The sequence below is a fragment of the Babesia microti genome, chromosome I, assembly GCF_000691945.2.
Source record: "Babesia microti strain RI chromosome I, complete genome".
NCBI lineage: Eukaryota > Apicomplexa > Aconoidasida > Piroplasmida > Babesiidae > Babesia > Babesia microti.
This window is the reverse complement of record NC_027205.1, coordinates 262152-289677: the sequence shown is the minus strand read 5'-3', so window position 1 is coordinate 289677 and position 27526 is coordinate 262152. Positions and strand designations below refer to the sequence as shown.

The 27526-nt window shown below is 41.2% G+C and overlaps 12 protein-coding genes across 12 annotated transcripts; 4 read left to right on the top strand and 8 right to left on the bottom strand.

Moving 5' to 3' along the window:
- On the bottom strand, positions 135-6274 carry BMR1_01G00830 (CCR4-Not complex component Not1; the record flags this gene model as incomplete). The annotated part of the gene is made up of 2 exons (XM_021481776.1): positions 135-2305; positions 2524-6274. The coding sequence occupies 2 exons, from the start codon at positions 6272-6274 to the stop codon at positions 135-137; spliced, it is 5922 nt and encodes a 1973-aa protein (XP_021337320.1).
- A 502-nt stretch (positions 6275-6776) lies between these two features.
- On the top strand, positions 6777-8182 carry BMR1_01G00825 (DKC1, NOLA4, CBF5, H/ACA ribonucleoprotein complex subunit 4; the record flags this gene model as incomplete). The annotated part of the gene is made up of 5 exons (XM_021481772.1): positions 6777-6920; positions 6941-7081; positions 7103-7238; positions 7261-7325; positions 7346-8182. The coding sequence occupies 5 exons, from the start codon at positions 6777-6779 to the stop codon at positions 8180-8182; spliced, it is 1323 nt and encodes a 440-aa protein (XP_021337319.1).
- On the bottom strand, positions 9350-11511 carry BMR1_01G00820 (ATP-dependent DNA helicase Q-like 4B; the record flags this gene model as incomplete). The annotated part of the gene is made up of 3 exons (XM_012791782.1): positions 9350-11323; positions 11344-11431; positions 11453-11511. 3 exons carry the CDS (start codon positions 11509-11511, stop codon positions 9350-9352), a joined length of 2121 nt encoding a protein of 706 aa, XP_012647236.1.
- Positions 11945-12694, bottom strand: BMR1_01G00815 (CSNK2B, casein kinase II subunit beta; the record flags this gene model as incomplete). The annotated part of the gene is made up of 4 exons (XM_021481762.1): positions 11945-11995; positions 12017-12343; positions 12367-12579; positions 12602-12694. The coding sequence occupies 4 exons, from the start codon at positions 12692-12694 to the stop codon at positions 11945-11947; spliced, it is 684 nt and encodes a 227-aa protein (XP_021337318.1).
- Positions 12820-13575, top strand: BMR1_01G00810 (hypothetical protein; the record flags this gene model as incomplete). The annotated part of the gene is made up of 1 exon (XM_012791780.1): positions 12820-13575. One exon carries the CDS (start codon positions 12820-12822, stop codon positions 13573-13575), a length of 756 nt encoding a protein of 251 aa, XP_012647234.1.
- Positions 13912-15269, bottom strand: BMR1_01G00805 (Sec14 domain containing protein; the record flags this gene model as incomplete). Its single annotated transcript, XM_012791779.1, has 2 exons — positions 13912-14533; positions 14743-15269. 2 exons carry the CDS (start codon positions 15267-15269, stop codon positions 13912-13914), a joined length of 1149 nt encoding a protein of 382 aa, XP_012647233.1.
- A 564-nt stretch (positions 15270-15833) lies between these two features.
- On the bottom strand, positions 15834-16652 carry BMR1_01G00800 (hypothetical protein; the record flags this gene model as incomplete). Its single annotated transcript, XM_012791778.1, has 1 exon — positions 15834-16652. One exon carries the CDS (start codon positions 16650-16652, stop codon positions 15834-15836), a length of 819 nt encoding a protein of 272 aa, XP_012647232.1.
- A 502-nt stretch (positions 16653-17154) lies between these two features.
- BMR1_01G00795 (hypothetical protein) lies at positions 17155-20064 on the bottom strand (the record flags this gene model as incomplete). Its single annotated transcript, XM_012791777.1, has 1 exon — positions 17155-20064. The coding sequence occupies one exon, from the start codon at positions 20062-20064 to the stop codon at positions 17155-17157; it is 2910 nt and encodes a 969-aa protein (XP_012647231.1).
- Positions 20065-21236: 1172 nt separating this feature from the next.
- Positions 21237-22021, top strand: BMR1_01G00790 (conserved Plasmodium protein, unknown function; the record flags this gene model as incomplete). The annotated part of the gene is made up of 6 exons (XM_021481735.1): positions 21237-21267; positions 21288-21377; positions 21398-21517; positions 21595-21703; positions 21751-21832; positions 21854-22021. 6 exons carry the CDS (start codon positions 21237-21239, stop codon positions 22019-22021), a joined length of 600 nt encoding a protein of 199 aa, XP_021337317.1.
- BMR1_01G00785 (peptide chain release factor 2) lies at positions 22000-23247 on the bottom strand (the record flags this gene model as incomplete). Its single annotated transcript, XM_012791775.1, has 6 exons — positions 22000-22206; positions 22227-22345; positions 22405-22579; positions 22627-23109; positions 23131-23199; positions 23221-23247. 6 exons carry the CDS (start codon positions 23245-23247, stop codon positions 22000-22002), a joined length of 1080 nt encoding a protein of 359 aa, XP_012647229.1.
- A 228-nt stretch (positions 23248-23475) lies between these two features.
- On the top strand, positions 23476-26313 carry BMR1_01G00780 (translation initiation factor eIF-4F; the record flags this gene model as incomplete). Its single annotated transcript, XM_021481724.1, is given in 4 exon segments — positions 23476-25734; positions 25972-26093; positions 26114-26226; positions 26246-26313. The coding sequence occupies 4 exon segments, from the start codon at positions 23476-23478 to the stop codon at positions 26311-26313; spliced, it is 2562 nt and encodes an 853-aa protein (XP_021337316.1).
- On the bottom strand, positions 26401-27480 carry BMR1_01G00770 (hypothetical protein; the record flags this gene model as incomplete). Its single annotated transcript, XM_021481718.1, is given in 4 exon segments — positions 26401-26478; positions 26500-27077; positions 27125-27341; positions 27361-27480. The coding sequence occupies 4 exon segments, from the start codon at positions 27478-27480 to the stop codon at positions 26401-26403; spliced, it is 993 nt and encodes a 330-aa protein (XP_021337315.1).
- Between the last annotated feature and the right edge of the window lie 46 nt (positions 27481-27526).

Here is a 27526-nt window from a genome sequence, read left to right as displayed (position 1 = left end):
ATCCCTATCCCTATCCCTATCCCTATGCCCTATACCCTATACCCTATCTCCCTCTATCCCTATCCCTATCCCTATACCCTATACTATACCTCCTTCTACATACGTACAATTTACACAGTCATTCGTTTGCGCTCCTAAAGGACGTGAAAGGCCTGCCCAAATAGCGCCTTTACGGCTGGCACTGCTGCCACGATCGGAAGGGCCCAAAAGTCGATTTTCGGGGAAGCTGCAAAGGACTTCGCGAGCTGACGGAGCCCCCAGGGCTTGGGCCCGGGGGCCAGGGTCCTTGCAAGCAAGATCCTGGCGATGATCTCCTGCATGGCCCCGCCAGGGGCGTCGGATAGAAACAGATCCACCAGAAGATCGTGGAAAAAGACGGTTACCTTGCAGTTGTACCTGAGGTAGTTGGCTATGGACGCCGCCAGGAGGTACTTGCCCTGCACGTCCAGAGCAGAGGCTAGTTCCAACAGCAGGCGGCGGCCAGTGTCAGCCGACGCCTCGCCCGAGTATTTAGGTAGAACGACCGATACGTAGAGAATGGTCTGGTTGAGGAGGTGGGCGTCGTACCTCCCCCCCTCCACGGCTTCCGCCCTGAGGAGGGAAGTACAGATGCGGGAAACATGTTCCTTCCCGCCACTAGCGTAGAAGTAGGCGTCGATAGCAGTCTTTAGCTCGGGCACCCCGCACAGCCAGGTGGTTGGCGTCATAACTGGCGCCCTAAAGGGCCCCCACTCGGCGCAATTTTCCCCGCCCCCACCCGGGCCCTGGGCACTGGTGCCCTGCGGCCCGAGGCTGGCGGGCGCCGGAAGGGCCGCACAAATAATGTTCCTCAACTGAAAACAGTCACCCACTATCGCTTCATTAAACCGGAGGGCATAGGCAGCCAGAAATTCTCCGCAGTTGTTGTACATATATAAAAAGAGAAACAGGGCCGCGTCATATACCAACGCGGCCTCCTGCCCGGCTAACGCCGTACAGGAATCTACCTGGACCAGAAACTCAAGCAAATGCACAAGCAAGTGCGACAGGCACTCCCACAGGTGCGGGCCCTTCAGGCTGACTACCCCTGCGCTGCTCCTGCGCTTCACCACCAGGTCAGTGGAGATCAGGTGCGGGACCAGCCGCGACAGGAGCTGCATCCAGGAAAAAGCAAAGTCCGGGACCCTGAGCGGCGAGACCAGCAGCAGTGCGCTGGCTACAGACTGCAGCAGACCGATTTGGTGCGACTCCAGCGATACGCCGGATCCGCCCGAGCCGACGATTCCGCGGATGATGTAATCGAATAGACGATAGAATGGGCGCTGCAGAGCAACGCAGATGGAGAGGCTTGCGGCCTTGTGTAGCGTCCGACAAACAATGTGAAGCAGCTTCTGCAGGACGAAAACCGGCGATATTTGGTTCGGGTCGACTAGCGTGATCATTCGTATGGCCAGGCGTGCCCAGCCCTTAACATAGGACATATCTGGCTGTCCAGCGGCCGGAAGCGGGACGGCCCGCTGGAATACATCGCAAAAGGCCTTTCCCGCAAGATCCGACTTTTCAAATTTTTCGCTCGCGCTTTTGTACTCAACAATGCCGCAGTGGGCCATGTAGAGGGAGAGGTAGAGGCTGGTGACGTAGAACATGTCAGTGACTTCATCCAGGCGCAGGTATCCGGCCTTGGAGAGCTTCCGCAGGAACTCTCCCTCTCCACTGCCCGAGTGATGGGCTAGTATGGCCATCCACTCGGTGAAAAGCGCTACCGCGCCTTGCCGCACCTTGTCCGATATGAAGGGAGGCGCGGGAAGGGCCCTGTGGGCAACGGCAGCGTGGCCGTTGGCCATTTGGAAGGCGGAGTATTGTTTGAGTAGGCTGGTTAGGCTTCTGACTCGGCTCTCGCCGCGTAGCTTCCCATTTTTACACTCCCGCAGGACCCTATTCTTGGCCTCCGCCAAGTCCATGCGATTCCACGTTCCGATATTAGTGCGTTTATGCGCCAGCACGCGTGAGGATACCTTTGATAGCTTAGTTATACACTGCGAAAAGTGTCTGCACGTGGCGTATCCGTGTTCCACGAGTAGTTTGTGTAGAACCCTAATGGTGAATTCAACTGCATTTGCGTTGACCCCCTGCGTGTTGTCTAGATGTGCGGCTAAAAATTTGTCCAATGTGTCCAGGTTTAAAAGGTTGAAGCGTACAAACAGCGTCACGCGGTTAACGTTCATGTAGGAGGGCACCATAACGAACGAGCTGGTAAGGGTGCGCAGTCCTGGCCAATCGCTACAAAGAAGCTCGAATATTGCCAATTCTATCTCCAAAATGATGGCTAAATTAAGTGCAACAGACAATCGTGAATGGAAGTAACTGCAGAGGGCAGTAGTGAATATTGAACAAATCAAATCATCAAATCAATCAGAGAATTTTCAATAGGGTATTGGGCAATGGGCAATTGCCAATTTAATTGACAACGTATGTTAATACATAACATATAATGTGTAACGCACATATGTAATGTGTACATCAGAGATCTATCACGCAACCTACCCGACTGGTCGATGCTCCGGTTGGGGTTCGAGGCCTTCTCGGCCTGAAGTATCGCCTCGTTGCCAGACTTCAGCAACTTGGTCCCAATGGTGTGGTAAATCTCCGGTTTGTTGGCAGCGTTCCTACACAGGTACCTGATGGAGCGCACCAGGGAAAATATCTGGTGATCCGAGGGCAGACAGGCCAGCAGCCCGAGGGCCAGCGTCTCCGCCTGGGGGATGGGCTGCGAGGGGGCCAGGCCACGCGCCAGACAGGGCTGGTCCGTGGAATTGGCCGCGGGCATCGGGGGCGGGAAGGTGAGCACCTGCGCCACGGCCCTGCGCAAATACGTGCTGCACTCTGCGAACTTCTTCAGCACCAGGCTGGTGGCCAGCCCGGAGACTGGGGGGATCTGGAATGGGTCTTCTACGTGGGTGGAGATGAAGGTCTCCGCGGAAGCCGGTCTCTTCGCCCCCAACGCCCCCGCGGCTGCGGCGGGGGCGGGGGCGGGCTGGTCGACCTTCCAGGAGACGGCACTTTTTCCGCCCGGCAAAAAGTGCAGCAGGGGTAGCTTCTGGGCGTACTTGTCCACGCTCTCAGGCGGGAAGCCCGTGTCCACGTTCATTTTGACTAACAAGGATTGCACAACTTGCGACATCACCTTTGATATGAAGTCCATATTGGATCGCACCAGGACTAGTGCCAGACTGCGCGCCTCGGCAGGGTCCTCGATGCCATTTCTGACCAACGAAAAAAAATTTTCCAGCAATAGCGAATTCAGCATCACGCGGGAAGATACCGAGGCGAGCGAGTGCGCCAGCGAATAGCCGTTAACGGCCATCATCACCTTGCACGGAACGATGCCAGAAGATGGGGTCCTGCCGACGTAACGAAGCATCTTCTCGGCTATTGCCCTCATGCCTTCCGGCTCCTCGACGCGATCCGAATAGTAGTCCTTCTCAACCAACTGCCTGGAGCATTTGATGCCGGTAGCCACCGAACGTTCAATAGCTGGAAGTATCTCGCGGATGGCACGCTCTATGGCCTGCCCGATGGAAAGCTTTGAAGGGATCAGGGAATTGTGCTGAGATAGAATACTATCCGGAATCGTAACCATCTTTGCCAATGCCTCGGCTGATATAGCCACGCATGTAACTTCGCCCCTGCTCGCCCTCTCCAACTTATCCCTACCATCCCTACTAGCCCTGGCTGCCTTGTCCGCCTGCTCCAGGTCCGCATCGCTTATGGGCTGCTGTGTAAAGGGAGAGGGGGAAGAAGAAGAGAGCCAAATTTTGGGCGAAGGAAGCTCAAGGTTCTTAAAAAGGAGTTCTATCTCAAATATGCGATTCATCTTCAGTCGCGGCAACCGGTGAAGGTGGGCCACCGCCGTCAACACGCTCACTGTCCACGGATTTGGAAGCCGGAAAATCTTACTCTCCTTTACATTCTCAATGATCTTACAAACCAGAGGAAGAACGGCTATCAATACGCCACGCTCGTATCCGGATAACAACAGGGCCTTCAGGTCCAATTGCTTCGCGAGAATTGGTTTGTTGCGCTTGAGGGTTACTGAACCCAACCAAGTGCCCAGCGTCTTAAGCAAGGCACGATACGCAGAAATGCCCTTTGCAGCCTCCACAATGTAGAGCAAATGCGTAATGTACTGAAACTGAAATGGCGGGAGATCGTCGTTCTCTGTAAAAAAATTGTCGCTCTTGCCCAGCAGCTCTATATACGTACCACCTCCCGTAGCCACGGCCAGATACTCTATAAAATCCTGCCTAGTAGACTTGCCCTCCTCCCAGGGCAGCTGCCGTTGGGTCCAGGGCACGGGCTTGGCCAGGCCCGTAATGGAGCTAACGCAGGCCTCTGGGCCCGGCGGCTCGGGCGCCCTTGGGGGCTCCCTGGGCAATAGAGCCATGTAATGAACCTCACAGAAGAACTCCGGCCTGGGGGGCAGCTCTGCAATCATCTTCCTCAGTCCCTCGTCCTTACAAACCTTTTCGCAAAACAGCGGGTAACAGGCGAGTCCGCGAACAGGAGCGAGCTCCACATCTCCGCAGCTGGAGCTCTTTGGCAGAGAGTCCTCGCTGAGCGCAGCGCCTATCAAAAATTTAACCACTGCGCGTCCCAACTCCTTGAGAGGTTGCACCTGCGATGAAAGCGCCCGAAATGTTAATACTAGCAGCAAAAATACGCTCTGCATTTGCAATGGTATAGCTGGCAGGCTCAGGAGCCTGCCGACTACCCTTCCAAAAGAGACCAGAGATGCTGGAAAAGGGGGGCTATTGCCCTGTTGCCATTTCATGCGGAGGATGGCATAAAATTTGTTGACTACCGCCTTGTAGAATTGGGGGTCTGGGCGCCCATTCAGACCGTCCTCTCCCAAATCAGTTTTTTCTGGGCAATTAGCCTCTACGGTAGAGCTGCTGCTATCCAATAGATAGCGTATGGAGAAGGGCAAGGCTTCCGGCGATGAGGGGTGGAACTTGGGATAGAATTCTGCGTCTTTGGCAAGAATTGGAAGGACGCGCTTGACGAATTCACGATGAAAACGGAATGGCGGGCCATCCCTAGGACTGTTTGTAAGCCACAATTCGTAATCCTCTATTTTTCTTGTGACGATTGAAATAAACTCCTCTAGTACCTTGGAAGAGAGCCGGCCAGGCCCATCCAGCGCTCCAGAGCACTCTAAATATTTGATCACAGCCTCTCCAAAATCACTCCAATTGCTCAGATGCGCAAAGGCAAATGCCTCATTGTATCGATCTCCGCCGTGAAAAGGCAGTAAAAGGACGGAAACTGTGGGGTTATTCTCCTGTATTAGCAACATGTTTGTCGTGGAAACACCTCCCCTGTCGCCAGAGACACCGCCCGCAGCATGCGGACTGGCAACAAAATTAATGCTCTTAAAAAGCGTACGTAACAACTTGCGATATGCGCTAGTCTTGAAAACTATCCTGGAATCTGTGCGTGGCAAAAACTTCACGTCGTGGGGGTACGCCCTGCGTGCGACGCATAGCAGCCCGCAGTAGAGATGGAGCCTCCTGCCGTAGTCCAGGGTCCCTTCTGTGAAGTCCTTTACCACCTCAAGGGCCTTATCGAAGCCCGGAAGCTCCTTTGCGCAGCTGCCGTATAGCTGGGGCATGATCAGCACCTCGGGGTATGAGTACATCCACTGGACCTCCTGGACCTCCACCGGGGCCAGATTGGCCCTGGATAGTACTCCGTTGGCGACCTCCCCTGTAGGACTGGGACCTGTGTCGAAGGGTGCCTGTTGTGTGAATTTGAAGAGCCCGTGGAAATTGGACATTATGACGTCTATAGTTTCATGGGCGTCTGCCAGTTCGGCTATAATTTGCAGTAAGAGTCCAGCGGACTCTTTTTCAGTAATGTTTTCGCGGATAAGTGCATACAGGGCCTTGACTGCTACGACAAGGGCCCTGGGAATAAGTCCCTTGGGGAGCCTGACTTCGTCGTCGTGGCTATGGGCGTTGCCATCAGAAATCTTTTGCAGAGTGTCAATTAAGGTAACAAATCTGGTTTCACCGGATTCGATTCTGTAGTTTTCTAGTTCGTTGAGATGCTTAAAATTATTCCGTTTGCGCAGGGATCCGTCTGGGCAGTGCCTCGCCGATGCTAAGCTGCCGATTGCCGCTGCTGTCTCCTCACGACCATCTTTGCAGTCGTATTTGGAAAAGTAGTTTATCAGTGCTGCAGTAAATGAACTGGGCTGGAGGTAGGGCGAAACATCGGCCGATTTCCCCTCCATGACCTGCACTATAACATCACCCTGTGGTGATAGGGCTAGCTGGGCTGGCCCATGGGCCGGGTTTTATCACCCCTACGTGCTAAATGTATGAAGTGGGAGAGGGTTATCTACTTGTGTTTTTGTATAAATTTGTTAGATATATCCACGGCATGTGTACATTCAACGTTTTGCACGGCCGTATTTATTATTTAAAATTAGTGAGGACAAATTAGTTTAATTTGTATCGCAGTTTTTATAGATGGAGATTTTTCAAACGAGTTAAAAGCTTGCAAACCAAATGCAGGCGGCTTAAATAGCCTAAAATTGGAATGAAAAGTTGGTATTAGTGTATACTACATTGGAATATACATTTTAGCAATCCTGTAACGATTTGATTATATTAGCCGTCATTAGACAGATTGTCTACGGGAATTATTTAGTAACTATTCTAGTATGGAATTGATGTTTGGGGAGATCGTATTTATTTGGTGGGTAGCGTATATCCATATCCTGGGCACCACAAATGGATGACGCGTCGACTCAGGCATGCCCGACTCCTTCAACCATTGGCCCATTATCCCCTATTTCCGCTCCTTCTCAGCTACAAATCTTACCGCAGTCAAACCCTCCACCAATTGACACTTCCAAATGGCCTCTGCTACTCAAGGTACATGTAATTTAATGCAGAATTATGGCAGATTGCACGTTAGGACAGGTCACTATACTCCACTCCCCTATGGATCGTCTCCACTGAATAGACCCCTTACGGAATATATAAAGTATGGTTTTATAAACGTGGACAAGCCTTCAAATCCATCATCACACGAAGTAACTAGGCGTATCACGCAGGTTGTTGCTTGGATTAAACGTATATTGAAATGTGAAAAAACGGGGCATTCTGGGACCCTAGATCCAAAAGTTACTGGAGTACTGTTGGTTTGTTTGAACAGAGCAACCAGACTAGTCAAATCGCAACAATCAGAAGGCAAGTCATAATTTCATCCTAGGTAAAGAATATGTAGGTGTGGTAAGGTTTCACGGGAAGGTAGAATCAAAAAATGCTATTGAAAAAGTACCAATCTTTTAATTTAGGCTTTAGAAACACTCACAGGAGCCTGTTTCCAAAGGCCGCCTTTAATCTGTGCAGTGAAGAGGCAGTTACGTATAAGGACTATTTATGAAACTAAACTATTGGATTATGATCAAGAAAGGGATTTGGCCGCTTTCTGGATCAAATGTGAAGCAGGTACCTATGTCAGAACCTTTTGTGTTCACCTTGGATTACTTATTGGTGTAGGCGCCCACATGCAAGAGTTGAGACGAATTAAATCTGGCCATTTATCCGAAGATGACAATATGGTTACTCTCCACGAAATTCTCGATGCCAATTACATATACCAAAAAACGAACGATGAAACTTACCTTCGTGCCATTATATCACCTCTAGAAGGGCTTTTAACAAAATTGCCTAGATTAGTGGTTAAAGATAGTTGTGTCAATGCTGTTTGTTATGGCGCCAAATTGATGATACCGGGGCTTTTGCGGTTTGAAGATGGGATAGAATTAAATTCTACGGTAGTCATGATGACTACAAAGGGAGAGGCCATTGCTTTGGGCGTTGCCCAAATGCCAACCGCTGTGATATGTTCTGTAGATCATGGCGTAGTGGCCCTGGTGAAAAGGGTCATTATGGATCGAGATACCTACCCTACACGTTGGGGCCATGGACCCAGAGCCACTGAAAAGAAGAAAATGATATTGGCTGGGCTTTTGGATTCACACGGCAGACCCAACGCCCAGACTCCACATCAGTGGCTGAGATCAGAAGGATTTTTACCGCCCCTTTCCAGTGAAAATGATGAATCATCGACATCCACACTACAGAGTGAAAAGAGACAGAGGTTGGTTGGCGATACAGATTGTAACTAATCTATGTAACAGGGCTGGCAGATTCACAAATACGACAAATGTGCCAATGATAGATTTACCCTATAAATTGTCTGGTTCTTCCCAGTTTATAAAGTCAAGGTGTAAAGACAGTTTTAATGTTTCAATGTCAATGTACTGTTCCAGCAAATATGGGTAGATGTACAAGACACTATTTACAGTCACGTTTATCATCATCAGTGCAAGTGTTGGTTACATTATACATTGTTCCCTAATTATCTGAGTTGCAAAATGTGGATGATATCCATGCAAGTTTTTTGGGTGATGTTGGTATTATGGAACATCTATAGAAGCTGAGCTTTATCATTTTCAATTGTTGAATGACTAATTAATTGCCTAGACATAGATTTAAGCATGTTATTCATGTATATTATTTAGTAGTAGACAATTACAATACACAATTTGAGTGGTTATATTTGTATATTTATTATTGGTACAGGGTATTAGGTTTAGGCCCAAGTACGTCTATGTCAAGCTTCATTACGAATTGATGGTTAAATACAAATTGTTATAGTTAAATGATGAATGGAAAATAACTTTCATTTCCAAAACCAATCCAGGTAGAATACGCTCTCAAAACGTCATCATCTTATCACTTGTACACTGACGAGATTAATAATGAATAATATTTAAGGCAAACAAATCAACAGGATAAATACTTATATTTAACATTATTAATTTGTGGAACTGTACTAAATAACGGTAATATTTAACAATTCCATAACTCATCAGTTATAAATCACCAATAGCCTACGTAATTATTACCATTAATTTAATAATTCAGTTTCTTCATGAATAATACTACATATCTGTTATCTATATAATGACGCAATGAAGGCCAATTACCACTAATAATACCAACTAATAACAAAAATAACACCTGTTAATGTTTATAACTGAATCATACCATATAATATAATAGTAGCAATTATATTACAATTATTTTACCATTACAACTATTCCGGATTAGTTTATCAATACGTTGTTACAAATAAACCACGCATGTATACACATACAAATCATGTACATATAATCACTTGCAAAAATTGTATACCGCACAATTATATAAATACACAAGCGCAACTAATACTAAAACTAAAACAAATAAAAATAGATATAAAAAGTTACAAAAATTAGAATAATTTTTGATCAAAAACTCAGTTCATCAATCACATCCAATACGTCCTGGTTAAATGACTCACCCAATTCATCTCCAGACGATATCTTCCTCCTTTTTTTAACACTAACTCCTGAAATATTGCTGCTAATATTGCCCCTTAAATACAAAGATTCCATCAGATATAATTTAGAATTAAAATCCTTACTCGTCCTAATGTAACAATTGGAAGTATTAAACTTTTCATTTCTCACCAAATACTCATATAAAACCCCACGAATTACCATGTAATGTAACAAACTTTCCGCCTGTTCGTAAGTGAATTTTAATTCTGTTAGACAACCTTTTAAACCATTAGGACATTTAACGCGTGAAGTAGCTAGTTTTAGTATATTAAGCAATGTGTGCGGCTTTTGTAACCTAGAAATACTAACTGCTACTTTGTAAGCGGCTTCCCTACAGTTAGTTGCCACAGCATGAGCTTGACAATTATCGCAAATAACATCGCATGGCCCTTTTAGCTTCTGGCCAAAGTGTCCCAACAGCATTTCCCTCCTGCATTTCTTCGGGTTTTCACAATACTCCAGCATCTTCTTAATAGATTCTCCATTCTTCACTAAACTTAATAACCGTTGTGAGTCTTTGTAATCGTACATTACAATGCATGTGGCAAGTTCACCATCCCTTCCTGCCCTCCCTGCCTCCTGAAAATAATTTTCAATTGATTTGGGCATGGAGAAGTGAATAACAAAACGCACATTTGACTTATCAATCCCCATTCCAAAGGCAAGTGTAGCAACCACCACATTAATGCTTCCCTCCATCCAACTTTGTTGTACATGTTTCCTAGTCAACTGATCCAGTTGTGCATGATAATGCATTGAATTTATACCAGATTTCACCAATTCACTGGATACAAATTCACAATCTTGACATGACAAACAATAAACAATGCCTGAAGATGTTGGATATTCTCTTACATAACCAATTAATTCTTCTATAGCTAATTTAGTATTCCTAGACTTGGGCACAACCTTGAATTTTAGGTTTGGCCTATTAAAGTTGCAACTGAACGCTTGACAATTTCTTAGCCTCATGATCCTGATCAAATCATCAAATACATTGCTAGTAGCTGTAGCTGTTAATAATAAAATTGGTACATCGGGATAGCACTTCCTTAGAACACCTAATGATGCATAATCTGGTCGAAAATCGCTCCCCCAATGACTAATGCAATGTGCCTCATCTATAACAAATCTTACAAGCAATTCCTTGGAATATAACTCATCTAATACACTCTGGAACCATTTTGATGAGACAATTTTTTCAGGAGTTACAAACAAGACCTTAATTTCAGCATTTCTCAACTTTTCAATAATTGATAATCGTTCAAAATATTCTTGTTCCGTAGGAAAGCTTGCACAACTGATATTTAAAAACTCCAATCGCTGCACTTGATCTTGAATAAGTGAAATCAGCGGGGAAATTACGAGTGTAATACCATCGGAATAAATCGCAGGCAGTTGATAACACAGAGTTTTACCTCCGCCCGTTGGCACTAATGCAAAAGTGTCATTTCCAGAAATTACCGAATTAATTATCTCTAGTTGCATTGGTCTGAAACCAGTGTTGTTGAATACTTCCGAATTAATTCTCTTAATTTCATTTGACCAATCAAAATCCTTTTTATATGGACAAGTTGTATCGTCTTGATTGTACCATTTTGAATTTTGATGATCTTTTTCATAACCAATTTCAGATTTAATATTACAAAGCTCTAATTCTATTTTTGTATGGGGTTTCTGTATTTTTTTATCACCGAACGTATGGTTACTTTCGTTTGGTTCATATGTGCAGCCACCGTTACCAAAGTTTGAATTATAATTAAAGAAGTCAAATTCCTTAGTCTCTACAGTATCGGTCACTTTATCCCAGAATTTATTTCCATGTACAAACAATTCAATTGGTTCTCCCAGATTTTTATGGGAAACCAGCAATTCAATATCCTAAATAAACTATAAATTACTCGACATGATGCAATGTACTCAAGTCCCTGAGAGTGACTCCTACAATTGGTTCCGTTACAAATTTTATCAATTAAATTAGTTCCATTGCTAAATTACATGGCATTCTACCTTGAAAATCCATTGTTGATTGAGTCTAATGATTCTACAGTGAAACTATCAGTAGACATATATCCAGTTTGAATTCAATTTGTTTAGGTGTGTTGGCAAACTAATATAACTCATCAATCAAGTTCAACAATTGATTGAATCTCCTCAGTATGACCCTTTACAGTAATTTTTTTACCCTTCACCTTATTCTTCTTACCCCCCTTCTTCCCATGGGAATTCAACTTATGACTATTCAGGGTCTTGGTGCTGCAATTGCTCATATTCTTCTTGCTAATACTTTTCTCCTTTTTATGTATACTGAGACGCTTAGCCTCTCCAAGAATAGCTACCACAAATAATAACTGTATGAAAATTAACAAATCCATGGACCAGCACCTCTATGCCTAAAAACTAATATTATTGACCACATACAATATATTATATTGGCCAGTTATTATACGACCAGTTACAGTTCTTTGACTTTACAAATAAGTTTTAATACAAAAATGTCATCTAATATGCTATCCTCTTAACCTTGCTGCTCACATTATCACCAAATTCACCCTAAGTAAGCGCAACACTTACATTATCCAACTTTATCTGAATGAGAGAATTTATATCGCGTACTTTGAATCCAAATATTTTGGCAACGTATGGCGTTGGAGGTTCATTCGGTATCAAGTATGTGAAGTTTAGCAAAAATATATGAGGGAATGATCTTCCAAAAAATGCTCCATCCAAATCTGCATTTATCTCTCCTGATTTAATAATATATGCTTCTTGACATCTCGGGCAATAAGCTTTTACACGATGATTGTGTAAATAATCACTAAATCCAACTGGTAGTAGATTTTGCCTATCACACTTGAGTCTTGGGCACTGACCAAAAACTCCCTGCAAATACTTATCCTTCTAGATCAATTTAGTTATTATACCATTAGTTGAAGCCCCTTGGGTGAAACGATGTATCTGGAGTGTATTAACCCGTATAAATCGGTTGCACTACGATATATATGCAAAAACTTATCATCTAAAAAGACTTCCTCGGAAGGCGCAGAGCCTAGGATCATATCCATAGCCTCATCATAATGTTCAATGGTCTTCAAACCACACATGTTAAAATTATCTCTTATATACAATTCATCAACCTGAATGAAAATACACATCTACCTGTACGAGAAACTCGTGTCCTTCCAAATTGGTGAACCAGGGAATCCAGTCCATAAGATTGGTTTCTTCATCGTAGTTGTTCCATTCATCCATCCTTGGCTTTTATCAGACTATATAGATATCTGAGAGGATCGAAGCAGAGTTGAATATGGGGTTATAGGTATTGTAGTATCTGGTATCTTATTATCAAGTATATTGGGTCTATCTCAATTTCAAGTATGTTTCTTGAAATATTACTCGTCACAATAAAACGCATGCGGTATATTGCATGTTACAGTATGTTCAAAACGATTCATATACCATCGTTCAGTCGACTAGTAAATGCTGTCAAGGTTGGAGAATATGGAAAAATCTTTATGGAAGAATCTGATGCTCCTGATATTGAACTAGAAGAGTTATCTTCTCAGCAAACAGCTGATGATCATTTTTATGCCGACTTAGTCAACCAACCGGATACATCAATCACCATTTTAATATCATTTATCATACCAGCTTTATTATGCTTGGGGCACATATTTACCTATAAAAGTTCTATATACAACAATTTTTTCTCCGCCTATATCTTCGCTTACCTTTCTGTTTCATTAGCCACCATTTTTGTTATACTTTCCTTAGTGATCATTACATTGTGCAGTAACAAACTCAACATGGGTAAAATGTCCAATACCAAGGAAAGTTTTTTACCACTCCTTTGTGGATTCAGCTACGCTTACATTCCAATCCTCGTAGCTTTAAAGATAATCACTATAATGATGTTATTGGGATGGGCATTTAAAATGTCAGCGTTTATAGCCCTCTTCATCTTCATTTTTGTAACAACATACTTCTCGATATCTTCAGCTAAAATATCTGTTATGACCATGAACGCCATGCCTACAATGTCGAAGGATAAAAAGCATGTATGGCTTGTTGCTTCTTCTGTCTTTACTACTAAAATGATATTATCCATACACATATACCTCCATTTGGTTTAAGATTTACCAATCTATTTAGAACAAGAAATTGGTTATTTTGAACTATTATTCCAAAATATTTCGGCTATTATAGCTTTTATCGACTTTCATTACGTCATTAATTTTATAAACATTATCACTCTTTCATCTCACTAATTATGTAGGTCTATGCTTATTTGTTTGTAAATCATTTAGACTATTATTATACGGGTACACTACTTAACCAATCGAATAATGATTAACTAATTTGCAATGATAAAAATTTACCAACTCAAAAACTGAACGCGCTCAATGGACTAAAATCACCTAGAAATAAAAAATTATAATACAAACATTAGAAGTCACTTGCAAACGCAATCAATTGTCAAAATACAACCTTCTTAAATCCTCATAATCACCAACCAAATTGAGACAATCCTGCAAACTTGGGTCTATATTGGTTAAATATTTGACAGTGGTTTCAGTCAACGCAAGTGTATTCAAGTAAGGTTGCCAAATGTCTTTTTGACAAGGGACAAGACATCTTCCTGTGAAGAAAATTTTTGGAAGATCGTGTATCTTACTGCCAATGGCTACGTTATCTCCATAAACTTCGGTAGAATTACTGTTGTTAACGGTAGCTGATGTGCAATTTGGGTAGAATTTGAAGGGGTACCAGGATTTCAAATCTACCTCCCCCCCAAACTTACGCTCAAGTTGCCAGGGATTGTAATTAGCAGAGAATGTTTCCTTGTAATCATCCCCCAGTACTACAATTTTGTTGCAAGTGCTGCTGGGTAGGAGGGAAGTTAGCGATGATAGGACTACGCTGAAGAATTTAGGTGTATTTATAAAAAAAATGCGATATAACCGTCCACGATATTTTGAACCCATATCTCTGAACAAATTAGCCATTTGGAATGACATTGAAAGCAGTCCCTCGTGTTCACAATCCACTATAATCACATAGTTTTCCGCACGCCCTGCCACGCATAAGTATCTAATTTAGTGTTAATAATAAATAATAATAGCTTTTAAATTATGTTTTATTTATTCATTATAAGTTTTTCAATTTAAAGATCAGTCAAAGGGTTCTGAATTTACATTTAACGCAATTTATATAGTCAAAAATGACGCATTGCTTGTTAAAAAAAATTCTTAACAAATAGTCTATTATTTTGTAAATTTATTCAACAAATAGGACTATACCTTAGAAAAAATTCGAGGGTAAAGGCTAATAAGGCATCAATAACATCTGATGTTAAGTCTGATAGTCTCTGCGGATTAATAACCAAAGTGGGCCTCGCATTTTTATCCCTACCATGCCAATACAAACAGCCACTATTGAGAACTGATTGTACACTGGATAGAGTAGCTGGTAAGAGTTTGGAATGGAAACGATATTTGTAGTTTTCTGCGATCAACCTACCTGCATCTTCAAAGTTAAAGTTAGCAGTGTATAGAAACCTTAAAAATTCATTACCCATATCGTTCCAGTTGTATTCACTAGGTATTGTGTGGAGATATGAAGTGAATTGCCTGATAAGATCATTTTCTAGCACCGAAATGGGACAATTGTTAAAGATGCAGCGTGTTTTTGTAATTTTGTCATGCACATCGGAATCAGATGGTTGAAATCGTAACACTGAAGAGTCAATGCAATATTCAGAAACGTCTTCAGGCGGTATTTCAATTTGCCCATCGTAAATATAATCGCGACTACCCTCGCACATCATCCCAATAAGTGCCAACACTATATCATCAATGCCCAATCTGTCCGTATTTCATCTACGAATTATTGTTTCATAAATAAATCATCTACACGATTTTCTAAACCATAACAGATGCATCTACTTCACAATGTTAAACATATGCCAAAGTAACTATCACAACAACCTTTACACATACGCACCAAATCTTAATGTCACCCGATCCAAATACATCCGCTTCTAGGGTAGTAACCAAATCATGAAAATAATTTTACAACAAAACCTAACACTAACAAGTATTAGTTAAATTAGATATTTGTTGGGAAATAAAAATCAAAAATAATACAACCTCTTGTACCTATCACAAAGAAGTGTAGCGCAATGCAATGTTTTGCATTGATATTTCATCATTCTATATCACTTGTTGTGAATGTTTTCACACGGTTACTTTGCAGTGTTATCATCTACATGCCTCACAGTGGTAAACTCAAAAACATTGTTCGATTCAAATCATAAACACTTCAATGATTACTGTACCAGGTGCAACAATCATTATCTTGGAAATAAAGCCAGGCAATCGCCCCAATACGATTATTGAATTCTACCCTTGTTACTGCTCGAATTAAACATGGTATTAAAAACACCACACATACTAGATGGCACGGCAAAATTGTTAGTTAACACACTTTCAACGGTATTATTCTTAGCCTTCGACTTATTAGGTCTCTTAGTATTAATAGCCTTCTTCTTATCACTCTCTTTCCCCTTGCTATTCTGCGCTAGTAAAACATTGACAAGCGATTCCCAACTGGAGCTGGATTCTTGTTTTTTAGCCCTGCTAGGCGCAGTGGACTTGGTGGTTATATATGACAACAGTTCATTATTCAACATATGCAAATTGTTGATAGAAAATGTAGGCGCTATGAACTTGTTGATACTGTAAAAAAGGCCAGATTTCTTGGTCTTTTGGGATATTTGGCCCTTGCTGATAATAGGCTGTAACCAATTGTCTTCAGCATCGGACCCTTCTGAAATTCCATAAGCTTGTATACAACGATTTCTAGTGTAATCATCATCTGAAACCTCAGAATCATCGAAAGAAAGATTAACTGTGGGATTAGACTCTTTCTCTGCCTCAAAATCCGAAAGCATAACCTCGGCAGGGACACTGCCTTTATTCGCACACTTGTCATATATATTATATAGTTCTTTGTCAGATTGTTTATGCAATGTGATTTCGTCATCAGAATTATCCAACTGCGTATTTGATGTAAGAGTGGATATTTCACCACTCGTTGAATTCAAACTCAATGTTGCTTCCGACACTTCTGAATCTCCTTTTTGCAGCAAAGTCTCTGCAAGAGAATCAGAGGATTGGTTCGAGTCATACCCATGCGTATCATTGCTCATTGGGATGATTGGATTAAACCTGCTGTATATATCTTGGTCATCCCCATATCCCACTAACACACTATCAACATATATCTGCTAAACTAATATACTGCGACCATAAACATTCTACATTTTGCGCATATAGTAAATTAAATACTACAGGTACTGCACAATGTAACTATTTATCGACTGTATAGTTTGATTTTAGTGCCCTCATCTACACTGAATAATTTATAAATTATTCAATGTCAACACCTTCTATCTACAACCCTGCAACCTTTTAACTATCGTGTTGCTCAACTGCCGTACATAGGCCCATTACCTATTCTCAAACATCTAAATCTATCTGACCCCATGATAGAATTGATCGATCAACCCATTGACCTTGACTCATCTCATGGCCCATTTGGACCTGGTGATAATATTCCTGCACTTTGTATTCTTCACATACCCCTGGACCCCTTATCAGGCCCAGCCTTTTCTGGCATCGCTTTGACACCAAGTCCAATATATCAAAATTTCAAACGCCACTAGCATTAGAACTACCTATTTCGCCCTCCAAACTTCCACCAACTACGCCTATACCGACACTGGAATCACAGTTAACAGTTGAGACAACTGTTAAACTATTGCCTTCATCCCTAGAACCAATAATAGTGCTGCATTTATAATCATTCGATCCACTAGTACAACATTCACCACAGCTCGCCATAGGCACATCACTTGATGGCTCTTTTACACAGTTATCCATCACATTGACTTCAAAATTGTTACTTTGGGGAGCAGATTCTAATTCCTGCCCCCCCCTCGGCCTATAAGCTTCCAATCGACCCTGTTGACTTGGCGTGGTCTCCCTAACCTCAAACTCGGGGCCATCAGACTTAAAATTGCACTGTAAATCCGAAGTAACTTCACCGCTAGTACTGTTTCTTACGTTGTAAAGTATCAGGTCAGACTTTTCCTTATTACAACTGTCGGAAATATCACTGGATCCTATCATAACATCAGCAATGTTTATATTAGCATCCATTGGATCAGATCTCAATTTGTATGCGTCACTTTTGCTGTCGTTCGTGATAACCTCAAGAGATAAACTGACACCAATAGCAGTATCATCCTCTAAATCTGACAAAGCATTACTAATCCCCATTTGTGATATATATTCACCATCTTTGATATTGTAAATATCAGATCCATTCACCATTTCACCACTAGCAGCCATAATTTCTGGGGACCTAGCGACTAAATTGTTGTCACCAACCGAATTGAATAATTTCTCACTTATTTTGCTAGAAATAGTTGGATGACTTGCATTATTAATCGCTTCCAAAGTTGAAATTTCTCTATCATTGAAACCAACGCATTCGACCATAGTCCCATCAGGCTCCGGCTTTTCTCCTTGCGAATGGATAACAGATTCATCCATTGTCATTGCTTCAATTCTAGTAATTACAGGCTTGTTGTAATTTTCGTCTCCACTGAAGCAGTATAGGTGATCGATATCATCGAATTCGAATTTGAAGGACGTAGGCGTTAAATGGCACGACAAGGCACATTCATTGTATATTAAGTTTGAGCTAAGATTGTCTTCCTCACTTGCAAAAGTTATTATTCTAGGGATGCCATTACTGGTTGTGTTTTTAAGATATTCAGTTGTTGTATCATTTAAGTCGATATCATCTAGGTCTAACATACCAACTGGAGTATGGTATTTGTTGTCAATTACACTAGTATGTTCCACATCCAAGATTGTAGGCGTACCTTCCTCCATTTCAACTGCAATTGGTTCAGCCAGTTTATTATCTATTGTTAGAATTGATCCAGCAGGGGAAATCAGCTGCTCATTTTCCGAAGAGACGATTGACTCTGCAATCTGATCATTTGGCTCTTCCAAGGCTGAGAATTCAAGTGACATGTTGTCGATTTCATAACATTCATCATCTTTGATTATTTTTTCAATCTCAGCCCCATTGAGGTTTGATTCATCAGTTTTATCTGATACAGAAGATGTAAGTTTTCTGATAACATTGCTACCGATCATGTCCATGAAGAAGGAGACCAATCGATTGGGCTGTTCAGAATCTTTTGATTTATCAGTATTAGAAACTACAAGTTCTACCATTTCTGTCATGTTCATATCTGGAATAGCATTTGTGTGGTAGGGTTCATTATGGGAAGCCATCGTTTCAAAATTGCTAAAGTCATCCTTAATAGTCGTGAGGAAATCTACTTGTATCCCTTTATCAGTCTTTGATGGGGATGCCACATTAACGGGCTCTGTAGACACAGAAGTATTAATTTTCAGTCCAGCAACAGTTTCACTATATTCCACAAGTTCTTTGAACTTTTGGGCTAGATACATATCGCGATACATATCATAATAAGTTCCACTGCTGTATACTCTTTCTTCATCTCCCTCTGGGTCTAGACTCTGTTCTTCAATTCGTACAGTATCCTCGAAGATATTATGATCCAAACTGATACGGGGCTTGCTCGCTTTCCTTTTACAATTATCCCTAAATTTTTTTTCAAGAGACCGCGTTTCATTTTCCAGATTGACAAAGTCGGATTGACATTTAAAGCGTACTTGGTCGGAGAGGGAGGAATAGGGGTTTGTGGGATATAATTTGAATAAACATGTGCAGTCTCTAGCAGTAGGTGTGGACCAGTTAAGAAATTTAGGTTCATAGCGCTGTGTTGGTTCTCCATCTATAGAATTTTCTGCAGTAGTGTCTCTAATATTAAGAGATTCTGCACTAGAACCACGTGCATTAGTATCTATCGGTTGTTTATTATAGAGACTGTCAGAGTTAGCGTCATATTGCACCTCCGATTGTTGCAAATTTCTGACCTTGTACTTATTCCTTTGGTATAGGGGGTCGACATAGTCCAGAAATAGCCCCCTTGATGAAACCCTATACCTGGTGGCCTCATTAATTGCCTTGTCGAAAGCTAACTTTTGTGCGTCCTTTGATCTACCTGGTAAGAAATAAACTCCGACAATGGAATTATCCTTGTACCCTGTGGTAAGGATGTTGGTATGGATGGGGGAAGGAAGCCATCGCACCTGGCAAGCAGTTTCCAAAGTGGCTCTAATAGTGGCGGATGTTTGTAACGACTTTAGGGTCAAATTTAGGGGTTTGAATGGCGCACCCCTGGTAATAGTTTTGGAAGGGTATTTGGCAAAGAAATGTATGTTATTTGCCAGGGAAACAATAAGTTCCGGTTCAATGTTGCTGTCAATGGGCTTGACGAAATAAACTGTTCTGGTATTAACTTGCAGGTCTAGGAGTGATTGGGGTTGGATGGAGAATATTTCGTTAGACTCTTTTATGCACCAGTAAATACTGATGATCAAAGTATCATTTGGGATCCTGAGTTTGTGCAAAATTACACAATATAAATCCGGCGATACCTTTTCTAATACCATTTCAAGTGTGTATCGATATGTGTTATAATATGGGCGGTGATTAGTGTACAACGAGCTATTTTGATAACTAGCCGGGAAGTGTTTTACATTTGTCCCAATATCTTATTGATAGTTTGGTGTGTTGTCAAACAAAATAATTTAAGTTAGTATTGCAATAGGCAATGCTAACACACCAATGCTGAAACGAAAATATAAATTACAGAGCAAGTATATCTGTGAGTTTTATTAATGCTTTTAGAATTTGAGGCAAAAAATGTCAATCCATGCTGGGTAAACTAACTAACCCTACCCGATTTCCTTCATATACTTATTGCGGTATTATTGGGGTGGAGCTACACACCAAACCAAGTGTTGGATACATTCCACAAACACTAAAATATAGCCAACTAACCGATTAAATGATTCAACTGTGACATTTCAAATGAATATAGTTCCAAATTAGTTGTTTGGCCAGATGTATAAGTGATGATTCACGAAACATCATGTACCAACTTTGTCAATTTACACATCAAATCAATTAACACTAGTTGGGGTACAATTTACACATTTATTTCAGTTGGAGATGAAATAAATTCATTACCAATGCAATGTTTCTAGAATATGAGACGAATTTCGACCCTACTATTACTGATAAAATACAGGCGTATCCCATTGGAATAGTGTAAAAAAGTTTCAAAACAGTTTGTTGCAATTGGATGAATTATAACATTCTGCCACTCAAATTTTCATAGTGCCAGAGAAAGACTTTAAATATAGTGTAGGGGATTGTCAGCCTGCAGTTCTGATCAAAAATAGATAATTCTTCCTTGTACTCGATATAACCATAACTATTTAAAGGTATAGGCACTAATATTTTAAAGTTACATTTGACATCCAACGAATAATATAATGAAATCAGGCAATATTTAGTGCTGAAAACGCATGAAAGTTAGTTGTTATCCAGGGACAGACCTATAATATCGCTTAAAATGTGAATTGTAAATTAGTAAACATAATTGATGAGCACATTAGGATGTAACGAATATTCATTCGTTAAAATTAAACGATAGAAAATATGTATTATTATTATTATTTAAAAATTAAATAGTTCATTTTGAATTTCTATTTCAGATGTTGGGTGTGTACCAATCCGGCAATATGATCTTCTTATACACTTTGCTCACGCATTTGTGATGTTAGAAAACTTGCCAATATATAAAACGCGTAACAAATATATAACATAGAAGCCAAATACTTTGTGGATTTTGTTGAACAAAATGGAATCAAAATGGTATGTTTTGATTTCGACAATACAATCATCGACCAACATACCAGTAGGCTAATTTTTATCTAGGTGGCTCTATACCTAGGGATATTGTCACGTCTGTTAAAAATTACATAACGGAAGACTTTCGTCTGGTTGCCAAAGAACTCATATCACGAGGCATTAAGATTGCTGTGGTTACATTTTCAGGTATAAATCATTTATGTGATGTTTCTAACAGTGTACCACTTCTTGCTGTCATTAAAAATGTTATAAAACTAATTTAGACGTAAAATTTGCTAAAGATCTGAATAAAACCGTTGGGGGAGAATTGCTTGTAAAAGAGGTTTTAGCTGATATATGTCCGGATATTCTGATATACGCTAGATATCCAAGGTAAATAAATGACAATAACTAACTATCATCACTAGAAAATCATCTAGATACTACCAAAAACCATCTGAATATGAAAAAATTGGTCTGAAAGAACCCATGCACATTAGCAAGAATTATCATCTACAACAAGTAACTAAATTAATAACGTAGGCGGCAAATGACTCTGGGTTTGCTTTGTCTGAGATCATTCTAATAGATGATGACATAAACAACTGTGAACACGCACATAAGTTGGGCGTGTTGGCATTTCATGTGTTCGGAGATATGGGCTTCAAACTAAGCAACATAAAATCAATTCAATCAGCAAGGTTGGCTTGATGGTATGCTAAAATACAAGGTAAAAGATCGCCATCTAATACTGACTGTACGTTACTGGATTGATAACCTATGCGATGATCTTTAAAGCGGGCCTGCGGACTGAGAATGTAACTTTTTATGTGTCTACCCCAATCAGCTATTATACGGGGTCCCTTTATGGCATTTTCCAGATGTTTAATCTCCTCCTAAATTTCGATAACCCCACCTCCCTCAACTTAACCAATTTCAATTCTAGCTCCTTCATTGCGATAGCCTTATTGCGCTCTTGAGTCCTCTCTTGCTGACACTTGACGGCTATTCCACTTGGTAGATGCGTGATTCTAACTAATCATTAGCAACAATATCACAAGCACAGCATTATCATGTGCAAAACCATTACTTACCCGCTGTCTCAACCTTGTTTACATTTTGGCCGCCTTTTCCCTCACTTCTCATAGTCTCAATACGCAAATCAGATTTCTTAATCTCCAAATGCCTGTTTGCATTCATAACCCCTTGGTCCATGTCAGTAAGAACAGGCATAACTTCAACACCAGCAAAGCTGGTCATACGTTTGTTCTAGCTTAGTTTGTTTACAGTATATATTGAAAAAAATTGTTACTTACTTGCGTATTGAACGGTGAATTTCTAACCAATCTATGGGTACCATTCTCGGACCTTAGCAAGTTATAGGCATACATACCAGTGACGTGAATCTTGGCAAATTTATATCCAGTGCCACCATCCATCACAGATTGTTCAATTGACCTGATTGCCAGTGACTCGGGGAAATTAAAATTTCCAAATCCATTTTGGGGAGAGCGATACTTGGTAATAAACTTTTTATACATTCTTGTCAGAATCTCGCACCAATCATAGGATTCTGTCCCTCCGGTACCGGCAGTCACTGTTATCACACAATCATTACGGTAGTAATCATTGTTTCCAATTCCACATACAGTGGCATGGTTGTTAGCGACGGTCAAGCTTGAAGGCCTAACATTAGGGGGTGATATTTTGAGCTTCCCAAACAAGAAGCTAAGAGTGGGCGATATCATGTACAAAAACGCAATAAAAATGGGATTTACCATCCACTGGAGGAGAAGCACCTAGTACAATAACATATCAACTAGACCAACAAGTGGGTGGATATCTGGCAAGTGGTGTAGAAACAAAATAAAAAGTGACAAGACAACTTTCTAAATTGTGATGAAAGCAACTGGTGGCACTACAAAAATGGCAAACATAAATGCGGCTTGATTACGAGATGTGCCATGAATTGTACATTGTCTTTTGGAAAGTGGGTTCAACACATAATCTGGAAGTATCCAGGCAAATTAAGGGAGGGAATGAGAGTGGGCTAAGTTGATGCTAAGAATCTGTACAGAAGGGCCAGTGTAACACAGTCGTAAATTTAGCTACCCCACATGTACTGGTACCAGTTTGTACTATTGAAGTGGATTTGAGTGGTTTGAATGGACAAGGGCGGCGGCGGCAAGGGACAGGGCCTAAATATAGGTACAAAATCATTCAATCCCAACGCACCTGTCTTCATCCCCTCCGCTTACATTCAAACGCCTACCGTTCATAGTGCCAGGAAAACCGACAAGATCAAGTCGTCCAAGTCCAAAAAGATACATTCAAAATCGATTCCACAATTTGCCTCCTCTCATGTGGAATCTATCCCATCTTCCAAGCTCTCTCAGTCACCACCCCCCCAACCACCAGCACAAATACAAACACAAACTAAAACAGACGCCTCAACCCGCCCCAATGAAAGCTGGCTTAATACAAATGCTCCTGAATTCATCCCAAGGCAATACGACCCATCCAGACTTTTCGAAGGTACCAAAGGTGGATTCCACCACCCATACTACCCCTACCCCTATCCCTATAGCTACCAGCAGCCCATTCTTATGACACCGCCCATACCTCAGCACCAGTACACTATAGTTTCCCAAGGAAATGAAAGGCTTGATCAATTTTGCATCTTCCAGCAACCATACTCCATGTGCCACCACTCTTCAGGTTCAACAGACATTGTCAATTCTCCAGAAAAACCTTCTGCCACTACCAGCAACGCCCCTCTTGTCTCTACCCAAAGCGACTTAACCGATTCACAATTAAATTGTATTAAAGGTGACTTAAACAGCGGATCTGACGCGAAAGAGGACATAACTGATGCTCTGGAGCAGCTATCGGTAATAAAATCTGAAGAGTCCATAGATACAGGCAGTGATCTTCCCATCCAAGATGATAAGTCATCCCAGATAAAATTGGATGAGCAACACAATATGCATGATGTTGCCCGGGCCACAGAAAGTACTGTTGATAATGAGGCTGATACTGGAGCAAAAGACCCCCCAGAAGAAGTTTATGATTGTACATTTGATATTTTAAATATGATAGCAATCGGGGCAAACTTGTACAGTATGAATTTGTTGAAGAAACCTTTCAAATTCATGGATGCTAAAATAACAATGCATGATACCAAGAAGCACAGGGATGATACCAGATCTTCTAGACATGATAATTACGAAAGTAAGAAGCTTTCCGGCTTTTTCAGCTGTGAGAGGTACAGTGAGATAGATTTCGTGAGGCCGGTACAGGAGCAATTGCCAAAGCCTTCTGAGACCAGTTGGGTTGCTAATCAGAAACTCCAAAAGGCGGACGATACAATTGCACTTGTTAGAAAGGTTAAGGGGTTGCTAAACAGATTGACCTATGAAAAATTCGACATCATTTATACCCAGCTGATCCAGATTGGGGTATTTACTATGGAGCACTTGAGACTCCTAATAGATGTCGTATTTGATAAAGCAGTGACACAACATCACTTTATATCAATGTATGGTGAGTTGTGTTCCAAGATTAAAAAAGACATTGTTATTGAGGGGGAGGAGGCGTCGGATGAATCTGAAAAAAATAATATTGTTAGAAGGTTGCTGTTGGATAAGTGTCAAAACTCATTCGAGTCAAATTTGAAGCCCATGGTCATACCACCGGATTTGAACGAGGAGGAGTCTTTTGAGGCTGAGCAAAAGTACAAACACAGGATGAGAGGAAATATGATGTTTGTTGGTGAGCTGCTGAAGCGGAAGATCCTCGCCGCAAAGGTCCTAATCGCATGTCTTGACCAAGTAATGCTTAAGCGGGCTGAGTGTATTGTGGATGGGGATATTGACCGTGGTAATAATCATTTGGAGGCTATGTGCACTCTTCTCCAGACCGTGGGCAAGAGCTTTGACACTTGTAAATGGAAGCATTTGCCTGACCTTGACAAGCACTTGGAATCACTCAAGGTTATTGGAAAAGATGATAGAGTATCGTTTCGGATTCGTTGCATAATCAAGAATGTGTTGGATTCTAGGAACGACAGGTGGGAGGATAGAGGCGCGGCGAAGAATGCAGAGATCCCCTGCAAATTGGAGGAATTGCGATCTAAGGTCCAGGCGGAAACAGAAAAGATCGATAGATCTAGGGGCGCTAAGACGGACCGGGATAACCGAGACATTCATAGATTTGGCAGGGGGGTCAAATATGAGCGTACCCGTGTCTGTAAGACTGATAGGGGGGATGCAGATGCTAAAGCTGCAGAGGCTGAATTTTCCATGTCTAAGGACGTATTAAAGAGGAGGCTTAAAAGCATAGTATCTGAACTTGCATTTTCTAGCGATGTTAACGAGGCCAATGAGTGTATCGCCGAACTTAAGATACCCGATTCCAAACACAAGGTAATTAGTTTATTAACGCGGACAATGATGATTGCTTCATATCCTGTTCTTTATTTTCATCTATATCTATTTGTGGTTGTGTGGCTAGTGGCCTAATGGTTTGATCGTTTGGTGTTGTGTTGCGTTATGGCTTCGAAACCCACCCATTGGCCAAATCTAATCTTCAGTGTACATACATGTCTCTGTGTATACATTTACCACTCATTATCTGTTTATTTGTTTGTTTCCCTTATGCAGATGATGTTGGTGATGTTGTTTGTCGGAATCGTGGAAAACTGCGCCAAAGTAACAATGCACAAGGAGAGGAGGGTGGTTCTTTCCTGGTTCATTACTATCGCACGAAACTCTCTGCAGCACAGGTAACGTATCTATCACCCAGCATTGACGAATTTTTGAATGGGCATGATGAAGAGCAACACAACTATTCCTATCTGTTGGAAGATTACCCTGTGCTCCCTACAATCATGGACGAATTGTTCACTTACATCAAGGGTAACCTCCTCTAATGTAGACTCTGGTGCCGTCAAGGAGCAGGTGATCGCCAACTGGCGTGACTCCATTAAGAATCTTAGCCTATAATCTTATTATTTTTGATGTAAAACGCAGTGCGTGTATGCATAAACTAATATATATAGGTTGTCTAGAACTAATTTATCTCATTTAAGTTTACTGGTAGTAGTCCGAGATATGTACTCTGTTGTTCTGGTCTGGAAGGTGGGTATGGATGGGTGATAAGGGGATGATCTAGATAAGTAGCTGGGTAACCTGCGTGCCGGACCAGCGATTTGATCCTATATCATCGTCATAAGGTTCGATGTCAATGTAAAATCCATCATCCACAGTAATATCGACATCATTGCACTTATTTACATTATTTGCATCTATAGTTGAACTGTTAGGAGCTTTGTTAGCCGCTACATAATTACAAACTAAATGTGTATCATTTGTGAGTGGGCTTGGTGGATATGTAAGGTATATGGCATAATGTGATTTGATAGATTTGTGGTGTTTTAGAAAGGGGAGTACAGAAGATGGAACGGTAAAACATTTATCAAATTTTAGACCGTCTCTGAAATTATCGCTAATAGTGTAGTAATGTGGAATTTCAATTCTTTTGGGAATCTTGTCCGTGAAATATCTCTCGAAACAAAACGACCATTTTGTGGAATAGCACCTGCCAACTAACATCTTGCACGGCTTCAATTCGTGGTTTAAAAAGAAATGAACCTTACACTCCTTGAATTCAAACAAATCTCTATTATGTCTACTAATTATTAGCGCTAAAAATACATCGTCAATATTCATAAGCTTTTGGCGCAACACCTCATCCTTTCTACAGCGCGCTAAGTGACATATTGTACCTATGCAAATTTAAGTATGGATCATGTACCTTTAGTTAGAATTCTAAGCAATTGCAATAGATCATATTCCCATTTACAATCAACGAAGTCATGATTCTGTAGAAATTCAAGTACTATGACTATGACTGGTGATCTAAGTCTGAATTTGCTATTTTTAATAACATAATCTGCTATTTCTAACAGATTTTTAGTGCCATAATGGGTTTCTTTCCAATATTTGTTGCTAATCAAAGTGGAAATTAATGTCTATTTAAATAGAAAATACTTGTTTAGCAGCTACATCATTAATGTCATTTAATTTATCAATTTCAACTTTCGCAGCGTCAATTTTATTCTCAATTATAAAATTCGCAATATTATCTATGGATATAACGTTATGCGACATAAAAATAAGCTGCCCCCATTGATGTGGGTTAGTTTATGACCATTAT